The sequence below is a fragment of the Pongo abelii genome, chromosome 2 (genome assembly GCF_028885655.2).
Source record: "Pongo abelii isolate AG06213 chromosome 2, NHGRI_mPonAbe1-v2.0_pri, whole genome shotgun sequence".
NCBI classification, from domain to species: domain Eukaryota; kingdom Metazoa; phylum Chordata; class Mammalia; order Primates; family Hominidae; genus Pongo; species Pongo abelii.
Window position 1 is genome coordinate 8,881,582 of NC_085928.1, and position 25,447 is coordinate 8,907,028.

Consider the following 25,447-nt stretch of genomic DNA (forward strand, 5'->3'; position numbering starts at 1 on the left):
TTAATCATTTCTTAAGGTATACATATATCAAAACATCATGTTGTAGATGTAAATACACACAACATTTATTTGTTAATTCTACAAAGAAATGAAAAAAGAGAAGGCGGGAGGGTGGTGAGGAGGAGGAAAGGAAACAGAGGGAGACAGAGGCAGAAACAGACTCCTTAACAAACCGCAACAGATGGGACTTGTGTGGATCTTAATTCAAGCAAACAGTTAAACCAAAAAAAGGTATGAGGCAATCAGGGATATATGAATGCTGATAGATGTAAGAAATTATCAGCTGGGCACAGTGGCTCACACCTGTAATCCCAGCACTTTGGGAGGCCGAGGTGGGCAGATCACTTGAGCCCCGGAGTTTGAGACCAACCTGGGCAACACGGTGAAAACCCATCTCTACCAAAAAAAAAAAAATACAAAAAGTTAGCTGTGTGCCTGTACTCCCAGCTGCTTGGGAGGTTGAGGTAGGAGAATCACCTGAGCCCAGGAAGTTGAGGCTGCAGTGAGCCAAGATCGTGCTACTGCACTCCAGCCTGGGTGACAGAGCAGGACCCTGTCTCAAAAGAAAAGAGAAATTATCAATTTTTAAAATGTGATAAGGGTATTACGGCTTTGTGTTTATTAAAAAACAAAAACAAACAAACAAAAAAAACTCCTGTCTTTTAGAGAAGCATGCTGAGATTGTTACCATGTGATCTGGAGGTGGCGATGCTGCTGGAAGAGGCACAGTGGCCATAAGCAGATGACTGCCGGAGTTAGGGCCAGCCAGGCACAAAGAATATGTCTGAAATTTTGTGTAACAAAAAATTTAAAGATTTTTTGGGTTTACAGGCCGGGCACGGTGGCTCATGCCTGTAAACCCAGCACTTTGGGAGGCCGAGGTGGGCAGATCACTTGAGGTCAGGAGTTCAAGACCTGACTGGACATACATGGTGAAACTCCATCTCTACTAAAAATACAAAAATTAGCCAGGAGTGGTGACACACAGCTCTAATCCCAACTACCCAGAAGGCTAAGGCAGGAGAATCATTGGAAACCTGGGAGGCAGAAGTTTCAGTGAGCTGAGATCACACCACTGCACTCCAGCCTGGGTGACAGAGACTCCGTCTCAAATAAAAAAAAACTAAAAAAAATTAAAAACAAACACATAAAAGCAGCTCAAGAAGGTAGTCGGTGCTACAGCAGCAGGTACAATCCCTGGTGTGTGGAGAGTGCTCACTCAGTGGCAGTGAAGGTCATGACTGAGACCCTGATGTGGCCATGGGGAAGGAACCCTACCTTGGAGCCATTGAGGATGTAGTGCTTCTTGTCTTCACTTAGTGTGGCTCTGCTCCGGATTGAGGCTGCATCGCTCCCACTGCAGATGCAGAAAGATGTGGTCAAGGGAGAATACTGGGAATAAATATGAATGCTTTTGAGGGCCTGGAAATGAAGGTTTTAGTACTTTTAAGAGGTCAGCAAACTTTTAAAATGAAGGGTCAGATAACATATTCAGCTTTCCAAGCTACAGGATGTCTGTCTCACCTCCTCAACTCTGCTGCTATTAATAGAACGAGGCTGAGGCAGGTGGTTCACGAGGTCAAGAGATTGAGACCTGGCCAACATGGTGAAACCCCGTCTCTACTAAAAATACAAAAATTAGCTGGGTGTGGTGGGGCATGCCTGTAGTCCCAGCTACTCAGGAGGCTGAGGCAGGAGAATCGCTTGAAGCCGGGAGGGCAGAGGCTGCAGTGAGCCGAGATCATGCCACTGCACTCCAGCCTGGCGACACAGTGAGACTACATCTCAAAAAAAAAAAAAAAAAAAAACACCATGAACGCAGCTGAAGACAATTTGTAAAAAGATGGGCATGTTCCAATAAAACTGGGCTGGGCGTGGTGGCTCACGTCTGTAATCCCTGCACTTTGGGAGGCCGAGGCGGGCAGATCACTTGAGGTCAGGAGTTCGAGGCCAGCCTGGCCAACATGGTGAAACCTCATCTCTACTAAAAACACAAAAATTAGCTGGGTGTGGTGGCACATGCCTGTAATCCGAGCTACTCAGGAGACTGAGGCAGGAGAATCACTTGAAGGCGGAGGTTGCAGTGAGATGAGATTGCGCCACTGCACTCCAGCCTGGGTGACACAGCAAGACCCTGTCTCAAAAACAAACAAACAAACAAAACTTATTTATAAAAAACAGGCAGGAGGCTGGATTTAGCCGACCTCTGCTTCAATACATCATGTAAAAAAGCGGCAGTGAAAACAACTTGGGCTTAGGTTTAAACATGGAAATGGGTGCTTGCAATGGGCTCATCTGAGGTCCTGTGAGGATGAGTTCTGGGCACCCCAGGAAGGATGACTGTTCCCAGGTTCTCATGCAAAGGGAAGCAGGACGGAGGATGGTCCAGGTGATGGACTTATCATCAGAGTCCCGAGTCCTGCCGCAGCCCTGCACCATCCAGCAGATCACACAGCCTCACTGAACCTCAGCTCCTAATGTGTAAGTGGGAGCAGTACCACCCACACTACATATTCTGAAAGGTGCTTTGAAGCTGGAACGTTATTACTGTATTGTATGTCAAGGTGTATTGTAAACCACAGAAATTTATTTAATAAGTGCTGTCAAGCATGGTATCTCACTTGCAAGTCTCACTGGGACAGAGAAATAAGGTCAAGATAAGAGGAATGGCAAGAACACTTGCGGAGTTGATTCTTTGCAAGATTTTGGAAAGAAGGAAAAGTCAGCTACTCAACAAAACCAACAGCCCCTTGCCCCAGTGAATCTTGGGCAACGTCACAGCTGCTGAGGGATAACGTTTTGTGCAGAGACAGACCTGGCTGGCTCCGTGAGGCAGAAGGCTGCAATGTGCTCCCCGGACGCCAGTTTTGGCAAGTATTTGGCCTTCTGCTCCTCAGTGCCGGCCAAGATGATCCCCTAAACAAAACAGACACAGACTAATGTCAGCTGTGGGGAGAAAGGAGAGCATGAGGTGTTTGTGAAACATTTCCTTTCTGAGGCAAATATTTACTTCAGGCAAGAGAAGACAGCAAGAACTCAGAGCAAGCGGCCACAGGCAGAGCCCAGGGAGCCAGGTTGCTGAGGACACTGTCGGGGAGCACATGCCAGCACCGTGAGCCTGTGCGACCCACAGTGCTTTGCAGTCTGTGTCCAAAACTTTGATATCAGTTCCTTCATTTCCCAGACTAGTGGTCTTGGGCAAAGGATATCCCTTTTCAAAGAAAGCCTTCTCCATCTTGTCATCCACAAACTGGGCCACTCCCACCCACTGGCAGGGTCTGGATGATGCAATGTGAAGATACAGGAGCACTGGAACCAAGCCTATCCTAAAGAAGGTGCTCAGTGTCAGGGCTGTCCCACCTGCTGCCTTCCCAATGCCACAAAGACAGGCCCCCTCTTCATTAAACATCTGCATGAATGTGTGTGCTCTCTGGGGTGGGGGAGCCGAGCATGGTGTGCATTCAGCTCTCTTTGATGTCAACATTAAGCAGAAATAATCTGAGTAATGAGATTGCCAGTAAGGGCGGTTGACCCTGGGCCTGCCCTAAGGTGCTCCAAGCCCAGTGGGGAGAAGGCGGCTTGCATAAAGAGTGGGGGCATGCTCAGGCTGAAGGACGAAGGCTCAGGAGGGGAGACCACTTCCAGCCCAAGGCGAAGACAGTGGCACCCTACCTGGGCCTTAAAGGGTGGATCAGAGGCAATGGGGACAGGAGGTGGATTCAAAAGGAAGGGACATGTGACCCAAAGGCCCCTGCGCATGTGGGCAGTGTGTGGGGATCGAGCACCACGAGGTGTGGCCAGAGTGAGGGAACTGAAGGGCAGGGCTGAAGGTCAGATATCAGGCCCAATTCAGAGTGAGCAAGCCTCTGGCTTCTATGCCACCATGTGATTCCAGAAGACCTACAGAGAGCAATCCACACAGAATCTCCAGATACCTGACCTTGAGGCCAATAGCCTGGTGCGCTGCCAGGGTCACAGTGATGGACCCATCCATGCTGATGATCTCCCCTAGTCGTGAGTACATGGTGTTGGAAAAGCCCAGGCCACCTAGGAGAGATGGACCAGCATCAATCACAGCCCAGCCCCAGATTCCTCCCATTAAGGCTTCATTGTTTTTTTTTTTCTTTTGATTATAAAGTAATGCCAGATCACCATATTAAAAAAAAAAAAAAAATCACAATACAGGCCGGGCATGGTGGCTCACACCTGTAATCCCAGTACTTTGGGAGGCTGAGGCAGGCAGATCACCTGAGGTCAACAGTTCGAGACCAGCCTGGCCAACATGGCGAAACCCTGTCTCTACTAAAAATACAAAAATTAGCCAGGTGTGGTGGCACGTGCCTGTGGTCCCAGCTACTCGGGAGGCTGAGGCATGACAATCACTTGAACTTGGGAGGCAGGGGTTGCAGTGAGCCAAGATCACACCACTGCACTCTAGCCTGGGCAACAGAGAGAGACTCTGTCTCAAAAAAAAAAAAAAAAAAAAAAAAAATCACAATACAGAAAGGTACAAAGTAAACAAAAATCGAGGGCTGGGCACAGTGGCTCACGCCTGTAATCCCAGTGCTTTGGGAGGCTGAGGTGGGAGGATTGCTTGGTTCCAAGAATTCAAGACTAGCCTGGGCAACATAGCAGGACCCCAACTCCACAAAATAAAAAAAATTCACCAGGCACGGCGGCGCACGCCTGTAGTCCCAGCCACTTGGGAGGCTTAGGTGGGAGGATTATTTGAGCCCGAGGAGTTCAGGTCTACGGTGAGCTATGATCACACCACTGCACTCCAGCCTGGATGACAGAGTGAGACCCTGTCTCAAAAAAAAAAAAAAAAAAAGCTCGCAATCTTGTGCCTCAGAAAGGGCATTTCTGTGTATATCCTTCCATCCACACTTTTTCTAGGCATACAAGCATATGTAGATATATACTTTAAATATGAAGATATCTACACACACATCGAATCAATTAACATGTAGCGAGAATCTTCCATCACAGTTGTAGGTCTTTATAAATGCAACAACTACAGTGTGTCCCACTGCCCAGTATCCAGAGGACTCCAGGACAGAGCTTCTCCACTGTGGCACTGTAACATTTTGGAATGGATTGTTTTCTGTCATGGGGGTCTGTCCTATGGATTGTCAGATGCTTAGCAGCATCCTTGGCCTTTATAATTTTATATCAAAAGGGCCTGAGGGTAAACACAAATGGCACACATGTGTGTGGTCTATCCCTTTGAACCTTGAAGGTCTACCTTGCCTTCTACACACTGCTTGCCTGTCCCTTTAACCTCTGCAGAATTCAGGTGACCAACTCGAGAAAAAGCATAAGGGAGGCAAGTTGTAGTGACTGGCCAACTCTAATAAGGCAGAACCGCCACTTGGGGGCTAAAAACATCACTAAGATGCTCAAAGAATTACAAGGACAGTCCATAGGACAAAGGACCCTGCTCAAAAGTTCCCACTGGTCCAATCTCCCACCTCGATGTACCTTGCACTCTACAGCCAGCCAGACCACATGCCTCATTCCTCTGTGCTAGGATGAGAAGCACGGGACCCGAGAGCACTTCCTCCCTACAGGTCCTTCAGTCAGTCCCCCCCCTACCATGTAGCCCACCACAGATGGTGTCATCTATTCCAGCAACTAGACTTGTTATGGACAAATACAGAGTGCTTTCTTAAGAGCTAAACTGGCTGGGTGCTTGTTTGCTTGACTTACCATATTCTTCTGGGACTTGCAGCCCAAAAAGCCCCAGGCTCTTCAATTTCTCCAAAGTTTCATCTGGGATTTTCCCTTCCTCGTCAATTTTTCGGGAGTCCACTGCCAAGAGGAAAATCTTGATTAAACAAATATAAGCTATGTTTCTACAAATATAAGTAAACAGGACAGTGTTTACGTATTAATCATATATAATCCCAGAGTTGAAACTTTTTCAAAACTAGAAATTCTGTAGTCATGGTCATTTGGCCTGTGTTCAATTTTATGTAATGAGCCCAGGAAAAATTTTATTTTTATAATTTAGAGACAAGGTCTCACTCTGATATCCAGGCTGGAGTGCAGTGGCACAATCATAGCTCATGTAACCTCAATCTCCCAGGCTCAAGTGAGCCTCCTGCCTCAGCTTCATGAGAAGCTCGGACTACAGGTACATACCACCACACCCAGCTAATTTTTTTTTTTTTCAGTAGAGACGAGGTCTTGCTATGTTACCCAGGCTGGTCTTGAACTCCTGAACTCAAGCAATCTTCCCACCACAGCCTTGCAAAGTGCTGGAATCATAGGTGTGAGCCACCACGCCCGGCCAGAATAAAAGTGTTAAAAGCTGCCAGAGCTAGGTGGTGTTCTATTTCTTGATCTGGGTGCTAGTCACAGGGGTGCTTTTGCTGTGTAAAACAGCAGCAAATTATACATTCATGGGATGTAAATTTTTCTATAGGCATGTTAAACTTCATGTTTTTCCTCCTCCTTCTAGACCTCATACTTTTTTTGGCCAGTATTTTCTAGGAAATGAGAGAATAAATATGCAAGTCTCACAATTGTACTAAAATGTTCAGCTAGATAGCCACCTCATGGCAGTATCTGGGCCAAGGTTTACTTCACTGTCAGAGGCCATACTGCTTTCAGCACAATCCACAAGTTCTGAGATAGTTTAGCCTGTTTAACACCAATTCATTCATTCATTCAACATTCACATTCAGCCTGTAGTCTCAGCTACTTGGGAGGCTCAGGTGGAAGGATCACTTGACCTGGGAGGTTGAGTAAGCTATGATGGCACCACTGCACTCCAGCCTGAGCGACAGAGTGAGATCTCGTCTCTAAAATAAAAATTCACATTCACTGCAGCAAAACTGAACAATCAATAGCATAGCATTAGGCCTATAATTGCACACTTTTGTATGCATCAAATTAATTAAAGTGTACTTCTGAATTGCTAATTAAACTTCATCAGTATTATAAATTGTTAAAAACACCATAACCTACACTTAAGAATTTTTGTATACATGGGTCACTAAGAGAACTACAGATTCCCAAAAGTGCAGGCCAAACCCTTCATTTTTTATCCTTTAACAACTTTATTGACATACATAATTGGCGAAGAATAACCTGCACATATTTACAATATATAATTTGTTGAGTTCTGACATACTTGTCAGTGAAAACATCACAATCGAGATAAAAACATTTCCTTTTTCACCAAAAATCTCTATGTCCCTTTGTGATCGATCCATCTGTCCACCATCCCCAGGCAACCACAAGTCTTTTGTCTGTAGATCAGTTTGCATCTTCAAGTTTTATATAAATGAATCCATATGGCACCTGTCTATTTTCCCGGGCTTCTTTAACTCAGGTCATGATTTAGAGATTCACCCATGTTGTTGCGTGTATAAATACTTCATTACTTTTTGTTGTTCAGTATTCACTGTATGGGTGTACAACTGTTTATCCAAATTCAATAAACAGTATAAACACACAGAGCCAAGAAGTTCAAAGAACTCCAAGCAAAATAAATGTGCAAAAAGCTACATAAATAAATGTGATAATCAATTTTCCTAAAAACTACTGAAAAGCAGCCAGAGATGAAAGAAACACTATGTACAAAGGAACAAAGAATGGAAGCAGACATCTCTTCTGAAGCAATATGAAGCCAGGAAGAGAGCAGAGCAACACAATTAATGGCCTGAAAGGTAAATCCTGTCAACACAGAAACCTGTTCTGATGAAACAGACTTTTCTTTTCTTTTTTTTTTTTTTTTTGAGATGGAGTCTCACTCTGTCGCCCAGGCTGGAGTACAGTGGTGTGATCTCAGCTCACTGCAACCTCTGCCTGCCGGGTTCAAGTGGTTCTCTTGCCTCAGCCTCCCGAGTAGCTGGGATTACAGGCACACGCCACCATATCTGGCTAATTTTTGTATTTTTGGTAGAGATGGAGTTTCACCCTGTCGGCCAGACTGGTCTCGAACTCCCGACCTCAGGTGATCCGACAGCCTCGGCTTCCCTAAATGCTGGCATTACGGGCATGAGCCACCATGCCCAGCTGAAACTTTTCTAGACATACAAAAGTGAGAATATGCATCCCCTGCAGAGCTGCACATCATGAAAAGTGAAAGGAAGTCCTTCCCACAGAAGAGCAATGGTAGCAAAAGGGAATCTGACTCTACATGAGAGAATGAAGAGCCCTGGAATCAGTAACTACATGGGTAACCACAAGATCCTTTTTTCCTATTTTAAAAATTGCTGGCCGGGCACGGTGGCTCAAGCCTATAATCCCAGCACCTTAGGCCGAGGCGGGTGGATCACAAGGTCAGGAGTTCGAGACCAGCCTGGCCAATATAGTGAAACCCTGTCTCTACTAAAAAAATATAAAAATTAGCCGGGCATAGTGGTGCGCACCTATAGTCCCAGCTACTTAGGAGGCTGAGGCAGGAGAATCACTTGAACCCAGGAGGCAGAGGTTGTAGTGAGCCAAGATAGCGCCACTGCACTTCAGCCTGGGCGACAGAGTGAGACTTCGTCTCAAAAAAAAAAAAAAAAAATTGTTCTAAAAGATAAACTAACCATTTAAGAATTGTAGGCCTTTTTGTAGACACTGAAAATTGTAAAATTGATAAAGAAATGCAAACTAACTTGGAATGAATCATAGTTCTAAACCTGAATTAAAACCATAAAGTTTCTTTTTTTTTTGAGATGGAGTCTTGCTCTGTCGCCCAGGCTGGAGTGCAGTGGTGCGATATTGGCTCACTACAAGCTCCGCCTCCCGGGTTCACGCCATTCTCCTGCCTCGGTGTCCCGAGTAGCTGGGACTACAGGCACCTGCCACCACGACCGGCTAATTTTTTGTATTTTTAGTAGAGATGGGGTTTCAGCATGTTAGTCAGGATGGTGTCGATCTCCTGACCTCGTGATCTGCCCATCTCGGCCGCCCAAAGTGCTTGGATTACAGGCGTGAGCCACTGCGCCCGGCCAAAACTATAAAGTTTCTAAAAGAAAATACAGGCCAGGCTGGGTGAGGTGGCTCTCACCTGTAATCCGAGCACTATGGGAGGCCGAGGCGGGCAGGTCACCCGATGTCAGGAGTTCGCGATTGGCCTGGCCAACATGGTGAAGCCCCTTCTCTACTCAAAATACCAAAAATTAGCCAGGCGCGGTGGCACGCACCTATAATCTCAGCTACTCGGGAGGCTGAGGCAGAATCGCTTGAACCCAGGAGATGGAGGTTGCAGTGAGTCAAGATGGCATCTCAAAAAAAAAAAAAACAGGGGATGGCTTGAGCCCAGAAGTTCAAGGGTTGCAGTGAGCTATGATCACACCACTGCACTCCAGCCCAGGCAACAAAGAAAGACCCTGTCTCTTAAAAAAAGAAAAAGAGGAAAAAAGGAATGTTTATGGCAACTTTTTTGGTGATAGCTAAAATCTGGATACATACCCTATGTTGATGAATACTTGAATGGATAAACAAATCTTGGTATATCCATAGAAAGAAATATGACTCAGCATTAAAAAGGAAGAACTACCAATACATGCACCATGGATGAAATTCAAAATTATGCAGAAAGAAGCCAGACAAAATCACACATAATATAATTCCAAAAAATACAAACTAATCTATAGTGAGAGAAAACAGATCAGCAGTTGTCTGGGGACAGGGGGGAAATAAAAGAGGCATGAGGAAACTTTGACGGGTAATGAGTACGTTCACTTCCTCTGTCGCACTGATGGCTCCTGAGGGGTACTCTCTAAATACAGTCATGCGTCAGGTGATTCTCTCCCTGTATGAACATCAGAATGGACTTACACAACCTAGGTGGCAGAGCCTACTACACACCTAGGCTATACGGTATGGCTTATTGCTCCTAGGCTGCAAACCTGTACAATAGGCTGGGCGTGGTGGCTCATGCCTATAATCCCAGCACTTTGGAAGGCCGAGGCGGGAGGATCACTTGAGCCCAGGAGTTGGAGACCAGCCTGGGCAACACAGTGAAACCCCATCTCACTGTAACATATTTTTTATTTTATTTTTTTAAGGAAAACAAAACAATACAAAAAAACTGTACAGCATATTGCTGTGCTGAACACTGTAGGCAACTGTAACACAATGGTAAGTATTTGTGTATATGAACGCAGCTAAACACAGAAAAGATACAGTAGAAATATGGTATGATGATCTTATGGGACCACCATTGTATATATGGTCTGTCATTGACTTGAACGTCATTATGTGACACATGACAGTGTGTGCAATTTATTGTAAATCAATTATACCTTAATTAATCCTGAAAAAAAAAAACAACCTGACAAACCACATAGAAAAGTTTAAATAAAAGAACAAGAGACTATGGGAACTAAAAAAAGATACAAATAGGAAGATAACCACTAGGAAAAAAAGCAGAAATAAGTATTTCTAAATTATAAATTATGTTTATATATAAATAAGCAACTTTTAAAACTAGCAACATATAATTTGTGATCACCAGGTGTGAAATAAGAAACAAACAAAAACCAAGCAATGTAATGACAGCTGACAATTTGGCACTTCTCAAAGAGGTTCTGGGGCACCTGAGCTGCTTCTAGGGGGTCCCACAGGGTCAAAACTAGTTTTTATTTTTTTTTAAGATGGAGTCTCACTCTGTCACCCAGGCTGAAGTGCAGTGGCGCCATCCCAGCTCAATACAACCTCCACCTCCCGGGTTCCAGTGATTCTCCTGCCTCAGCCTCCCCAGTAGCTGGGATTACAGGCACGCACCACCACACCTGGTTAATTTTTATATTTTTAGTAGAGACAAGGTTTCACTATGTTGGCCAGGCTGGTCTCAAACTCCTAACCTCAAGTGATCCACCCACGTTGGCCTCCCAAAGTGCTGGGATTGCAGGCATGAGCCACCATACCTGGCCTAAAACTATTTAAGATGTTATTTGCTTTTAAATTCTAATTCTCCGAAGACTGTACAGTGGGGCGCAGTGTAGTGTATTTAACGTTTTGGCTCAGAGTCCAATATATAGTCCAAAGTACCACATTCCCAGAATTTATGTACGGCCTTTACATGAATAAATCTTGATCAAGGATTCATAAAAAAGTCTTAGGTTTGCATGTAAGTCACTCAAAGCAGTAAAACAGGTTACTTGGATTTCCAGCAATATTTGTGCTTTTATTCTCGGCCATTACTTTTGGGGAAGGGTTGTCTGTCCTGGTTGGTTTTCATAGAGGCCAGTTGTGGGAGGATGTGATTTTTCTGTGTCTCTAGCTGACAGTGCCTCTATTCCCGTGGCACCGCTGGCTGCCTACAGCTGTCGTTCCAGAGGGTCCTTTGTCCACAGTGATTAGCCTCCTCTTTGAATGTACATGAAATAGGTGTATTTTTGTATGTTCTTTTCTCCGCTTTGCCCTTGGATTTAACTTCCTTTTTGAATTCACATCAAGGCAGCTGAATGAACACAGTTTTTATTCCAGCATTTGCTATTTATTCCAAGAGACCTTTGTTCCTGTGAGAGGGAGTGGGTTTGGTTTGCAGTGGTTTCGTGTGTGTGTGTGTGTGTGTATATATATATATATTTGAGACAGGGTCTCACTCCTGTCACCCAGGCTGGAGCGCAATGGCATGAACACAGCTGACTACAGCCTTGACTTCCCAGGCTTGGGTGCTTCTCCCACCTCAGACTCCCAAGTAGCTGGGACTATGGGCGCGCACCACCATGCCCGGCTAATATTTTGTATCCTTAGTAGAGACAGGGTTTCGCTCCATTGCCTAGGCTGGTCTCAAACTCTGGGACTCAAGCAATCTGCTCCCCCTCAGTTTTCCACACTGCTAAGACTACCAGCGTGAGCCACCGTGCCCAGCCGGTTTCTTATATATTTACATCTCTGCAAATACTAAGATGACAGTTATTGCTGACAGAGCCCTATGTCCTGGAAGTGTGTGTTTCTTGCTTTAAATGCACGTGTCAGGACAGGTGCGGTGGCTGACACCTGTAATCCCAGCACTTTGGATTACAGGCAGATCATTTGAGGTCAGGAGTTCAAGACCAGCCTGGCCAACATGGTGAAACCCCATCTCTACTGAAAATACAAAAATTAGCCAGGCGTGGTGGCGCGTGCCTGTAATTCCAGCTACTCAGGAAGCTGAGGCATGAGAATCACTTCAACTGCAGAGGTTGCAGTGAGCTGAGGTCGTACCACTGCACTCCAGCCTGGGTGACAGAGCAAGACTGTCTCAGAAACAAACAAACAAAAAGCATGTGTGAAGATTATAAAAAAAGACAGTTTAAAAAAAAAAAAAAAAGACTGCACAGTGGACTTTTCCAGAGGTTGCGTGCACAAACAGGTATGAGAATCCAGCTGTCTTCTAATAAGCCAAACATTAAAAGGACTTGCATAACTTTCAACCAATGCCACTCTTTCCATCAATTATTTTTCTTTTTTTTTTTTAACTGATTTTTTTTTTCTGAGACGGAGTTTCACTCTTATTGCCCATGCTGGAGTGCAGTGGCGCGATCTCGGCTCACTGCAACCTCCACCTCCCAGGTTCCAGCGATTCTCCTGCCTCAGCTTCCTGAGTAGCTGGGATTACAGGCATGCACCACCGTGCCCAGCTAATTTTGTATTTTTAGTAGAGATGAGGTTTCTCCATGTTAGTCAGGCTGGTATCGAACTCCCGACCTCAGGTGATCCGCCCACCTCAGTCTCCCTAAGTGCTGGGATTACAGGTGTGAGCCACTGCGCCTGGCCTAATTATTTTTCAAAATATTTTTCATTAGCTGGGCGTGGTGGCTCACGCCTGTAATCCCAGCACTTGGGGAGGCTAAGGCAGGCGGATCACGAGGTCAGGAGTTCAAGACCAGCCTGGCCAACATAGTGAATCCCCATCTCTTCTACAAATACAAAAATTACCCGGGCATGGTGGTGCATGCCTGCAGTCCCAGATACTTGGGAGGCTGAGGCAGGAGAATCACTTGAACCTGGCAGGTAGAGGTTGCAGTGAGTCGAGATCGCACCACTGCACTCCAGCCTGGGTGACAGAGTGAGACTCTGTCTCAGAAAAACAAAAACAAATTATTTTTCATTAAAAATATTATGTTAACCTGTAATGGATTTATTATTTTTAAACAAATGAACACAGTATATTTTATTTTTTTTAGACAAAGTCACACTCTGTCGCCCAGGCTGGAGTGCAGTGGTGCAACCTTGGCTCACTACAATCTCTGCCTCCTGGGTTCAAGCAATTCGCCTGCTTCAGCCTCCTGAATAGCTGGGATTACAGGCACCTGCCACCACGCCCGGCCAATTTTTGTATTTTTAGTAGAGACAGGGTTTAGACCTCAGGTGATCTGCCCCCCTTGGCCTCCCAAAGTGCTGGGATTACAGGCGTGAGCCACCGCTCCCAGCCCCACGGTATATTTTAAATTTCTCAGTTTTAATTTCTAAGAGGGGCCAGGCATGGTGGCTCACACCTGTAATCCCAGCCCTTTGGGAGGCCAAGGTGGGAGGATCACTTGAGCCTAGGAGTAGAGACCAGCCTGGGCAATATAGTGAGAACCTGTCTCTATGAAAAATACAAAAAAATTAGCTGGGCATGGGGGTGCGCACCTGTAGTTCCAGCAACTCAGGAGGCTGAAGTTGGGGGACTGCTTGAGCCTGGAAGATGGAGGTGGTGGTGAGATGAGATGGTACCACCGCACTCCAGTCTGAGCAACAGAGCTAGGCCCTTTCTCAAAAAACTCAACCTTTAGAAACACTAAGAGCAACTGTACACTGCCACAACAACCAACACATGCTCCATGGGCTTGTATGGTGTGTGGCCTTGGCTTTTTGCCATCTCATTTTTTTAGTTATTCATTTTTATTATAGCTTATGGAAGTGTTGGCCTGGAACAGTTTGGAAATGTTTAGAGTGGTCCTGAACCACAAATACAATGAGAAGCATTTAACTGGATGTTTTTTAATTAAATGGCAATAGGGATGAAACCTAAAGCAAAATATTATGAGTGGAAACCATTTCTCCCTCAAGAAGACTTCTCCTATGTATGTTACTTCTAATATAAATATCAACCGAATCACCCTTACAATGGAAATCGGCAATGGTAAAGAAAACCATACATACCCTCTTCAGTGAAGAATTTTTCCACGGGTCCCAAGAACTGATTGATTTCATTAAGTTCATCTTGGCTAACTTCTGGAAATGGGAAAACTTCTTTCTAAAAATAGTAAATATTTTCTAAAAAATTTAATTTTTAGCACACTCCCATCATGGAAATATCAGTTAAAAGGGAAGGAAAAACATGTGCTCCACTCCACCCTGGCCAGCGGGACATGACGTACTGAAGGAACTGGAAAGCAAACCTCACAAGATTCCTGAGATACAGGAACTATGTGCAGGCTCCACCACCCACATCCATCTCCCTCCCCTGTTCAAATAGGTTCTTCCCGATTTTCATCAGTTTTCCTTCTCAGTACAAGGGATGATAATAGTCCCATGAAACAAGGAGCCCAAGACTAACATTTAGAAGCCTGGGGGTCTGGTCCTTGATTTCAGGCTTACTAATTATGTGGCCTTCACCAAATCCCTTCAGCTCTCTAAACTACCCCTTTCTCACCCATAACATGCAGGTAATATTTACTCAAGGCCCTTGTGAGAATCGTGGAAGACAGTGGATGTGGAAACTCCTTACTGAAATGGACAATTCTACATCAATTATTGTGTGAGCTCAAAGATGCTACACTGACAAGAGCACATCATGCTTACCAAGTCTCATCGATCCCTACAGCCGCTGTCTCTCCTGCTCACAGACATCTGCTTCCTGTGCTGAGCCCTTCTGGACTTTTGGGCTCTGCTACCCCTTCAATTGCCAGCATGACATGAGCTTTGGATGTGGGCGTCAGGCTGCTGAGCAGTGATGTCCTGAGTCAGAGCTATAAGCCCAAGCATCACCTGTCCTCATGGCGCCTCTCACCAAGTGTCTCTAGAGAAGTCTTCGGGAGACCTCAACCTTCTCCTCAAACCTTGTACAGCTAATCAGCCAACAGATTTCTCTACTCTATCAATATGCTCGCACTGCTTTCTCCTCTCTGGGCCCAGGACCACAGGCTTATAGGTGAGTCCCTAACTAAAAGTGACAGCCAACTTAAAGGAATCCCTGCCTCCATCCATTCCAAAACCACCCTGAAGGTGGTATAGAAAAAAAAAAGCTTGGAGGCCGGGCACGATGGCTCACGCCTGTAATCCCAGCACTTTGGGAGGCCGAGGCGGGCGGATCACAAGGTCAGGAGTTTGAGACCAGCCTGACCAACATGGTGAAACCCCGTTTCTACTAAAAATACAAAAATTACACGGGCGTGGTAGCACGCGCCTGTAATCCCAGCTACTCAGGAGGCTGAGGCAGGAGAACTGCTTGAACCCGGGAGGTGGAGGTTGCAGTGAGCCGAGATTGCGCCATTGCACTCCAGCCTAGGTGACAGAGTGAGACTCCATAAAAAAAAAAGAAAAGAAAAAGAAAAAAACAAGCTTAGTTGGTTGCAGTGGCTACTGCCTGTAATCCTAGTCCTTTGGGAAGCTGACGCAGGGGGACTGCTTAAAGCCCAGGAGTTCAAAACCAGCCTGGGCGTGGTTGCACACGCCTGTAGTTCCAGCTACTCAGGAGGCTGAGGTGGGAGGATCCCCTGAGCCTGGGGAGGTTGAGGCTGCAGTGAGCTGTGATTGCACCACTGCACTTCAGGGTGGGCAACAGAGTAAGACACTGTCTCAAGGAAAAAAAAAAAAGAAAAAAAAAAACAAGCTGATGGCTCCATCACTCTGCAGCCTTTTATATCAAAGCTCAGTCTCCTTCACTGAACACGGAGGCTCACTGACACTTGGGTCTTGTGCAATGGGCTGTGTTAGAGATCATTCTGGTACCAGTGGGCAGGCCAGATAAGCCAGCCTGGCAACTAATTGGCCTTCAGGTACAACCACAGAAAACCTGCCACACAGGAGAGATTGCAGGGGCGTGGGAGAAAGATTCTGATGTTATCAAATCAGGTCAATGCCTTAGGGGAGGAGAGTTCAATTGCAATAAACAGTTTGTAAATTATCTAAAAAATTGGATAATTGTAAATTATCTAAATTTTAAATTATCTAAATTGTAAATTATCTAAAAAATTTAGATAATTGTAAATTATCTAAAAAATTTAGATAATTGTAAATTATCTAAAAAATTATCTAAAAAATTGTAAATTATCTAAAAAATTGGAATCTAGTGCAGAAACCAAATATGTAAAACAGACAGAAGCAGGCGGCTCTGACTGAGAGACTGCTGATAGGGAAAACAGGCACCCAAATCCCACCCACTCAACTTCCCACCCATCCCTGCAGCAGTTCCAGGACACTCCATGAATAGCTTGGGTCCAGCTTAGGGCAGGGTGACAACCACTGGCCTACACAATCTGAGATTCTAAGCATCATGTCCCATGTTTCTGCTCTAATCCCAGTAAGGCTGTGAGAAATGACACTGGCCTGATCCAAAGTAGCAGCAGAAGGGCCTAAAAGTGGTCAGATTCTAAGAACCTGAAAGTAGAGAAAACCAGATCTTCTGTGGAATTAGACGTGGACTAGAATAAGAGTACAAGGTGACTCCAGGCGTTCTGTTTGAACAGGTGGAACAACAGAGCCACCATTATCTATGATAAAGAAGGCTAGTGGAAGGAGCAGGATTGGGTGGGAACCAGGAACTGAGTTTGGGATCTATTAATCTCAAATGCCTGTTAGACCTCTTAGTGCAGCTTTTGAGTACAAAGGTAGATTAAAAAAAGAATCTTGGCTGGGTGTGGCAGGGCGTGCCTGTAGTCCCAGCTACTGGGGATGCTGAAGTGGGAGGATCTATTGAGCCTAGGAGTTCAAGGTTGCAGTGAGCTACGATGGCACCACTGCACTCCAGCACGGGTGACAGAGAAAGGCCCCAACTCTGAAAAAGCAAAAGGAATCTGGAGTTCAGGGAGAAATCTGAACTGAAGAAAGAAATTTGAGGCATCAGGATATTGATGATATTTAAAGCCGGGACACTAAATAAGGTCACCCAGGAGATGGCTGTAGATAAAAGGAGACCCAGCCTTAGTAAATTCCAACTCGGCTAGTTGGAAACACTGGTCACTGTTTAGCAGTCAAGGAGCTGAAAAAGAACCAGCAATGGACACAGAGAAGTATCAGCCAGTGAAGTATTTAGAACATTCAGAGAATGGTGAGAACTGTGATTCAGAAACCAGAAAAGAAAGTGTGTCAACAGGGTGAAAGGATGAATGGTGTCAGATGCCAACGATGGGTCAAGTGGGATGAGGTCTGAGAACAGATCACACAATTTGATAACAGGGAGGTCATTACTGACTTCTATGGCCATTAGGGACAAATGCCTGAATGGTAAGGGCTCAAGATCCAGTAGAGAGAACAGTTAATGATGCAGAGAAAGGAAAGAATTACCCTTGAGTAGGTGAGAAGGCCTGGGGTCTAATGAGAGGTTGGTTTTGCCAGGAGCAGAGAGTTCAGTCACAGTAACAGAATGTAGATAATACCGGCACATATGCAGGGGGAGGGGTAACTGCCTGTGAAGTTCTCATCTGACTGCATGGATTTTCCCAGTGGAATGGGAAGCAAAGCTGACAGCTGAGAGTAAAGGCAGGGCAGGGCAGGTGGTGCCAGAGCTTTAAAGATGGAAACAGATCTGAAAGATGTGTTCTTTCTTCACCATGCTGCTGGAAAGCAGGAAGTCCCAGGATAGAGCATCACACTGCCCCAGGTCCTGGGTAAAAGGTTTTCCAATATGTTCAAGACATAGCTCCGCACTTTCTAGCTGGGCAAACTGCTTTTAGTCTGAGTCTTAGCTTCTTCATCTGTAAAGTCGCTTGCTATAAAGGGATCAGCCTGACAACCTCAGAGGAATGTTCCAAAGAGAAGCCAGGGAATAACTTCTGTGATACATGATCAGCCAACATTCAGCCAAGTTCAAAGCAGGGCACCTCGAGGAAATAGCAAGTATACTGTTGCTTTCCTTAGAAAATAAAATAAAATACAAAGGAAAGAGCAAGAAATGTGTTTATTCCTATTTTGTAGATGAATGCACTGAGGCACAGGGAGGTGAAGCCGTCAGCTCCAAGGTCACAAGACTAGTAAGTGTTGAAGCCAGCTCTCTCTTCTGCTGCACAGTACTCTACAGTTTAAGAAGACTCTCCATGCACCATTTATCTCACTGGGGCTCTACAACACATCTGTGAAGGAGACACAACACTATCTCCATTTTAAGGCTGAAAGAACTGAGTCTTGGCCGGGCGCGGTGGCTCACGCCTGTAATCCCAGCACTGTGGGAGGCCGAGGTGGGCGGATCACCTGAGGTCAGTTCTAGACCAGCTTGGCCAACATGGTGAAACCCCGTCTCTGCTAAAAAATACAAAAAAAAAAAAAAAAAAAAGCCGGGCAGGCGCCTGTAATACCAGCTACTCCGGAGGCTGAGGCAGGAGAATCGCTTGAACCCAGGAGGGAGGTTGCAGTGAGCACTCCAGCCTGGGCGACAAGAGCGCGACTCTGTCTCAAAAAAAAAGAACTGAGTTTCAAAGTCAACGAGCCAAGACCAAACCCAAGTCTTCCAACTCTAAGAAGACAATGAGTGTTTTATAACCAAACTGTTACTATTGGCTGGGTTATGCGACCCTTGGGAAGCATCTTGGAGCCAGATTTCTGAGGAACCTCAATGGCAGGGAGAGGCGCTAGGGCTCAACTGGGGAAGGAAGCCCCAGGGCGCTGGAAGGTGACTGAGGAGGGACATGGTGTAAACTGTTTAGGAATCAGAGAGGAAGCCCCTCACATTTCGAGACCAGACCAGCTGAGATGAAGGCTGCTTTGTTAATTACCTAGCCTAGAGTTTTCCGAATTCCCCTGACAAAATTTAGCTGGAACACGTCACCACCACATTTCCAAGGGTCCCCCGTCTTGGAAATGTCTCACCCTTTCTCTGGGAAGGTTTTCCTGGAACTCAGGAATCCGGAGTGTTAACACGCCTCGGCCGCAGGGTGTATCTCTCTGGCAGGTTTGGGGAATCTCACAAAGTTCAACACCAGTCTTGCAGCTGAGGGTGAAAAGCGGGAGCCAGACAGCAAGGGTTCGCCCAGGGCTCGCGTTACCTTCTTGATTTTGCCTAGGAAAAGCTCTTTGGCGAAAGCTCGTACAGGCGGGCTGGTGCGCAGTAGCCGCCGGTTCGCGGTAGAGACCACCAGACCCCGGCAGGCACGAGCCGCAGTCGTGGTGCGCAGGAAGAGCCCGCAGCCGCTCATGCTGCCCGATGTTCCCCAGCCTCAGCCTCAGTCTCCCCCTCTTGCTTAGCGCCGCAGGGACACACACACGTCTGATGACGTTACTGGCCCGCGACAACGTGCAGTACTCACTGCGCTTGCGCGGTCTCCCGCAGCAGGGGATGAAGACGCCGGAAGGGCGGGAAGGCTACCACCTTCCGCGGCCAAGGCCTTACTCACGTGCACCTGGCTGGCCCGCGCCGCCTGATGACGCCACATGCCTACGCTTCCCGCCGGCCCCACTGCGCTTGCGCGGCCAAAGGAGCTGGCCGGAGGAAATTGTAGGGCCGGGGCCGCGGACATCTTGGCGGGTATAATCTCTGGCCGTCGTGACGGCGGTGACGGACCTGTTTTTCACATACCAGCGGTTGTTTCCATAAATGTCAGCCATGGGAAATCTCCCTGTGTACAGAAACCTAAAGGCCGGCTCAGCTGCCTCCACTTGTCTCTTGTCACTTGCGGCCACGAGGCCGTGGTAAAACTTGAGAAAAGCAAAAGAATGAGGGAAATGCGCTGTATTGGGGTCTCTGCAGGGGCACGGTAAGGGTAAGGTTCCATTCTTAACTGGATGGTGGATTCCTGAGATACTGTTTTGTTCCTAGTTGACATGTATGTTACATATATTTTTTGGAAAAGGAAAAGAAAATGGGTGTTCAGTCACAGAGCGGTCTGGATACAACTGAGTCACCTCTGTCCTGGGAAACACTAACTTAAAAGGCAGGCGGAGGAAGAGAAACTACAGAGGGAGCTGAGAAGAGATGGGAACTATTGGATGGGATGGGACAGGCCAGGCTGTAACCGCCCACCGGGTTCACCTTGCCCGGTGACTAGACAGCTGATTTATCAAGACGGAAATTGCAATAGAGAAAGAGTAATTCACGCAGAGCCGGGTGTGTTGGAGAGGGAGTTTTATTAGCCAAATCAGGCTCCCCGAAAACGGATCGGAATTTTTAAGGATAATTTGGCGAGTAGAAGCTCGGGAAGTGGGAGGTGCATGATTGGTCGGGTTGGAGATGGACTGATAGGGGGTCGAAGTGAGTTTTTCTTGCTGTCTTCTGTTCCTGAGTGGGATTGCAGAACTGGTTGAGCCAGATTACCAGTCTGGGTGGTGGTAGGTTTTACAATAGTGATGTTATTCCCAGGAACAATTTGGGGGACGTTCAGACTCTTGCAACCAAAGGCTGTATGGCCTCTAAACTGTAATTTCTAATCTTATAGCTAATTTGTTAGTCCTCCAAAGGCCGACTGGTCCCAGGCAAGAAGAGGTTGTTTTTTGTTGTTGTTGTTGTTTCCCGGGAAAGGGCTATTTTTGTTTTGAAGTTAAACTATAAACTCATTCCTTCCCAAGGTTAGTTCAGCCTACGCTCAGGAATGAACAAGGACAGCTTGGAGGTTAGAAGCAAGATGGAGTTGGTTAGGTCAGATCTCTTTCACTGTCTCAGTTATAATTTTGCAGTGGAGGTTTCAAGGCCAGGCCATAGGGGCCCACGTAGGAGGCAGGGCATGCCTGGCACCTCACAGCCCAACAGTGCTCTGAACGTGGCACATGGGCCCTCTACAGATCTTCAGCCAGCTCCTCCAGGAAGAATGCCACTCTGCTTTTTCACCCAGATCGGTAATCTGGCTCAACAAGTTTTGCAATCCCACCTAGGAACAGAAGACAGCAAGAAAAACTCACTTCAACCCCCTATCATTCCATCTCCAACCCAACCAGTCAGCACTCCCCACTTCCCGAGCTCCTACTCGCCAAATTATCCTTAAAAACTCCGATCCCTGTTTTGGGGGAGACTTGCTTGTTTCCCGACTGTAGCATTGACCACAGTGTTGGGAAATGCCTCCAGCTATCATTGTGTGAACTCCTTGAGAAGAAAAAGAAATCCCTTTCATCTCAGCAAGCTAAGCTCAGCACCAAAAAAGATTAAATTGCTAACACAACATCAAGAAAAAAGAGCTCAAAACTCTGCAAGGCGTAGAGTCTAAACTGCAAAATATTTGCAGGCATCTTTTCCGATTATTTTACCTTGTCTAAGGTCTCTCACCTGGTTTCTTCATCAGTGGTTGATATTTACTTGCTTAGCATTCAGCTTCATAAGAAGGTATTTGGAAACAACTGCTTTTGTAAATTATCCCTATAGGTAAAACAAAGAAAAATATACATATATTGCAAAAACTGTTTCAATTTTGAGCTGCTGTACTTTTTTACCAAACAAATGTAGTCAAATCAGTCAAGTACTCTGTTAATGTGTCAAATGTTTAGTGTACACAGGTCTCCCTAAATCAACCAAATGAGAAATCCAGTGGCACATAATTTTACAAAACAAAAATTAGAAAAATGTTAAGGCATAGTTTCTAATTGCTCCATTAGAGTATAGCAGAAGAGTTTTGCTGTTTCACTACTATACCAGTTTCTAAATTCAGTTTCCTCATCTGTAAATATGAGTATGATACCCTTTATCTCACAGGACTTTTAAGAGGTTTAAGTAAAATAATCCACATGAAAGCACTTAGCACAGCAAATGATAAAAATGACAATAGTTAACACTTTGATCCTTCCATCTTATATTTAAGTATTAGCCTCTGAGAAATATGATGTTGTTTTAAACAGTTTCCCCTGTTCAGTGTACTAAAAGAAAAACTTCAGCTGAATTAAATTTAAAGGAGCTTAATTGGCCGGGTCGGGTGCAGTGCCTTATACCTGTAATCCCAGCACTTTGGGAGGATGAGGTGGGCAGATCACTTGAGGTCAGGAGTTGGAGACCAGCCTGGCCAACATTGTGAAACCCTGTCTCTAACAAAAATACAAAAATTACTGGGCATGGTGGTGAACCCGGGAGGTGGAGGTTGCAGTGAGCCAAGATTGCACCACTGCACTCCATCCTGGACGACAGAGCAAGACCCTGTCTCAAAAAAAAAAAGTTTAATTGAGCAATCAATGATTCAAATCAGGCAGCTTTCTGAGCCAGAGCAAGCTCAGAGACTCCAGCACAGCCATGTAATGGAAGATTTATGGACAGCAAAGGAAAGTGGGGTACAGAAACAGCTGGATTGGTTACAGCTCTGCCTTGCCTTATTTGAACATGGTTTGAACAGTTGGCTACATTTGATTGGCAAAAACTCTGTGATTGGCACAAGTATAGGCTACGGTCTGTTTATGCCTCAACTTATAGTTCACAATGTGCAGAAAACCTATAAGCCGAACTTAAAATATATAAGGAAGCAGCTTTAGGCTAAACTTGATTTAACAAGTGTTTAAAATATCCTCATGGTAGTTCTGAATGTCTCATCCCATCAATAGAACTGATTCGCAACGTAACTTAGCAGAAAGTGAACATTCTTTAGCCATAATATTAGTGTTAGCGTAGCAGAATCCTTGACTCTGGGTATGAGGAACATTGAGTAGAAACTACTGCTTGATCCCTTACTATTAAAGCTGAGGCTGAGATTGGACTGATTATTTTACAAGCCAAAGACCACCAAACCACCAAAAGGTAGGAGAAAGGCTTTCCTGCAGATGCTGCTGCAAAGACCTGCCCCTTCCACCTTGCACCACCATCCCCGAGGGCCTAGAGGCCTCTGCCTGCAGCTGGGGGAAGAGGAGACTGCGAAGAACGATCCCATCTTTTAAAAACCAGACAGAAATCACGGATTCCTTCCACTTACATTCCCTTGGGAAGAACTTAATTTTGGGGCAGGGGCTAGGAAAGGGAGTGCCTGGGCAGAAACATGGTTTTGACAAGCGTTCTTATCAGGACAATTTGGGAAAGCCCAGATGAGTGATTACTGAGTGACCCTCAACTCCGGTGTTTTGACACCAAAATGTGCAAGGCTTCCTCTCTGATTCTTAAACAGCTCAGGCCATGCCACTCCCATGTCACCCTCTAGTGGTCTGTCGGCTTCCTTGCCAGCTGAGCCCTAGCCCTACCCCCTGCCTTTGAGGTTCCGCAGAAATCTAGCTGCAGGGTGACTTCCACAGGTCGCACAACCCAGCCAGTAGTAACAGCTAGGTTATTAAACACACCATCCTCTTAGAGGTGAAAGGCTTAGCCTTGGGTTCAATTCATTCAGCTTTAAAATGGAGCTAGTGATGTGTCTCACTTGAAGATGTTGTAGAGCCCAGTGAGATATGTAGTGCATGGAGATTGGAAGGTACTGTGCAGCAGAGGATATGGACAGTGCAGGCTCAAGAAGATCTTGTGACCTTGAGCAAGTCACTTTTCCTCCCTGTTTCTCAGTGTGCTCATCTACAAAATAGGAGTAAACACAGTAGTATTTCCCCCTTCCTAGGGGTGCCTTGTTTTCAGCTTGGCTGAATGTTGGCTGATCCTGTATCACAGAAGTTATTCCCTGGCTTCTCATTGGAACATTCCTCTGAGGTTGTCAGGCTGATCCCTTTATAGCAAGCAACTTTACAGATGCAGAAGCTAAGACTCAGACTAAAAGCAGCTTGCCCTGCTAGGAAATGCAGAGCTATGTCTTTAACATATGGGAAACCCTTTTACCCAGGACCTGGGGCATTGTGGTCCTCTATCCCGGGACCTCCTGCCTCCCAGCAGCATGGCGAAGAAAGAACACAAATCCTTCAGATCTGTTTCCATCTTTAAACCTCTGGCACCACCTGTCCTGCCCTGCCCTGCCCTGCCCTGCCCTGCCCTGCCCTGCCCTGCCCTTTCTCTCAGCTGTCAGCTTTGCTTTCCATTCCACTGGGAAAATCCATGCAGTCAGATGAGAACTTAAAAGGCACAGTTACCCCCTCCCCCTGCATATGTGCCCATATTATCTACATTCTGTTACTATGAACTGTCTGCTCCTGGCAAAACCAACCTCTCATTAGACCCCAGGCCTTCTCACTTACTGAAGGGTAATTTCCTTTCTCTGCATCATTAACTGTTCTCTCTACTGGATCTTGAGCCCTTACCATTCAGGCGTTTGTCCCTAATGGCCATGGAAGTCAGTAGTGACCTCTCTTGTTTTCAAATCGTGTGATCTGTTCTCAGACCTCATCCTACTTGGCCCATCATTGGCATCTGACACCATTCATCCTTTCACCCTGTTGACACACTTTGTTCTCTGGTTTCTGAATCACAGTTCTCACTATACTCTGAATGTTCTAAATACTTCACTGGCTGATACTTCTCTGTGTCCATTGCTGGTTCCTTCTTGGCTCCTCAACTGCTAAACATTGGCCATGTTTTTCACTAGCACAGTTAGAGTTGTCTGTGGCTCAGGCTGTGGACATTTCTTTTCCTCTACAACCACCCCGTGGATGACCTAATTTAGTGTCCTGACTTTAACTACCATCAATATCCTGATGGCTCACATTTCTCTTGCAGCGCAGATTTTCCCCTCAACTCTAGTTTTTATATCTGTCTTTGTACTCAAAAGCTCCATATAGAGATCTAATAGGCATCTAAAAGTGGCATATGCAAATCTGAGTTCCCGATCCCACTCAATCCTGTTTTCCCACCAGTGTTCTTTGTCTAGTTAATGGTGACTCTTATTCCACTTGTTCAGACCAAACATATGTGGTCACTTGTGTCCCCTCTTATTCTCCTAGTCCACATCCAATTGAGCAGCAAGTCCAGTGCTCTCTGCCTTCAAGTTATATTGAGAATGACCACTTTTAGGCCCCTCCTCTGATACTACATTGGGTCAAGCCAGCGTCATCTCTCAGCATTACTGGGACTTGGGTTAATTAGGTAAGCTGAAACATGAAGGATTAGAAATAAAGGCTGAATACAGACTTAAAACCAGGAATCCAGACTAAACACTCAAACATGGAGTCCATCGTGGCCACAGGGCCTTTGCACTTGGCATTCTCTCCATCTGGAACACTCTGCCCATTGCGTTAGTTGTTCTCTGAATGCCTTCAGGCATTCTCAGAAACGTCCTGACTTTGTCTTCCTTCATGGTACATGTCATCACCTGCCTGTGTATTGTTTCCTTATTTTTTTCTCTTTCTTTCCTACTAGGCTGTCAGCCCATCAGAATGGAGATTTCTGCCTGCTTCTCCCCTTGGTGTGCTTTGGTTTCCGGAACAGGCCCAGCATGCAGTGGGGCCTCAGTGAATGTGCACTGAAGGAGTAGATACTGGAGAGCACAAACACGTATCAGGTGGTGAGAAGAATTGCTCCTTTACTATTTATTGACCCCTATTATGT

General features: G+C 45.8%; 1 protein-coding gene and 1 long non-coding RNA gene across 12 annotated transcripts in view; both read right to left on the reverse strand.

The window, feature by feature from the left end:
- The window catches only part of ACAD9 (acyl-CoA dehydrogenase family member 9), a 33,603-nt gene extending 14,108 nt beyond the window's left edge, over window positions 1-19,495 (reverse strand). For 5 of the 11 annotated variants that reach the window (XM_009238415.4, XM_002813157.5, XM_054550573.2 and 2 more), the window contains exons 1-6: window positions 19,122-19,495; window positions 14,083-14,176; window positions 5,710-5,811; window positions 3,941-4,047; window positions 2,816-2,916; window positions 1,279-1,357 (exon numbers count right to left, since the gene is read on the reverse strand). In XM_009238415.4, coding sequence (XP_009236690.3) covers window positions 1,279-1,357; window positions 2,816-2,916; window positions 3,941-4,047; window positions 5,710-5,811; window positions 14,083-14,176; window positions 19,122-19,271 — 633 coding nt within the window. In that variant the 5' untranslated portion in view covers window positions 19,272-19,495. Of the gene's footprint in view, window positions 1-1,278; window positions 1,358-2,815; window positions 2,917-3,940; window positions 4,048-5,709; window positions 5,812-14,082; window positions 14,177-18,851; window positions 18,870-18,945 lie in introns of those variants that run through there. The other 6 variants (XM_063722452.1, XM_003776137.4, XM_063722449.1 and 3 more) reach the window with 4 other exon arrangements.
- Window positions 19,496-20,182: 687 nt separating this feature from the next.
- Window positions 20,183-21,730, reverse strand: LOC134759373 (uncharacterized). Its single transcript, XR_010139335.1, has 2 exons — window positions 21,329-21,730; window positions 20,183-20,936 (listed from the first exon to the last, which is right to left on the reverse strand). It is a non-coding gene; the product is annotated as an uncharacterized LOC134759373 (long non-coding RNA).
- Window positions 21,731-25,447: the final 3,717 nt, after the last annotated feature.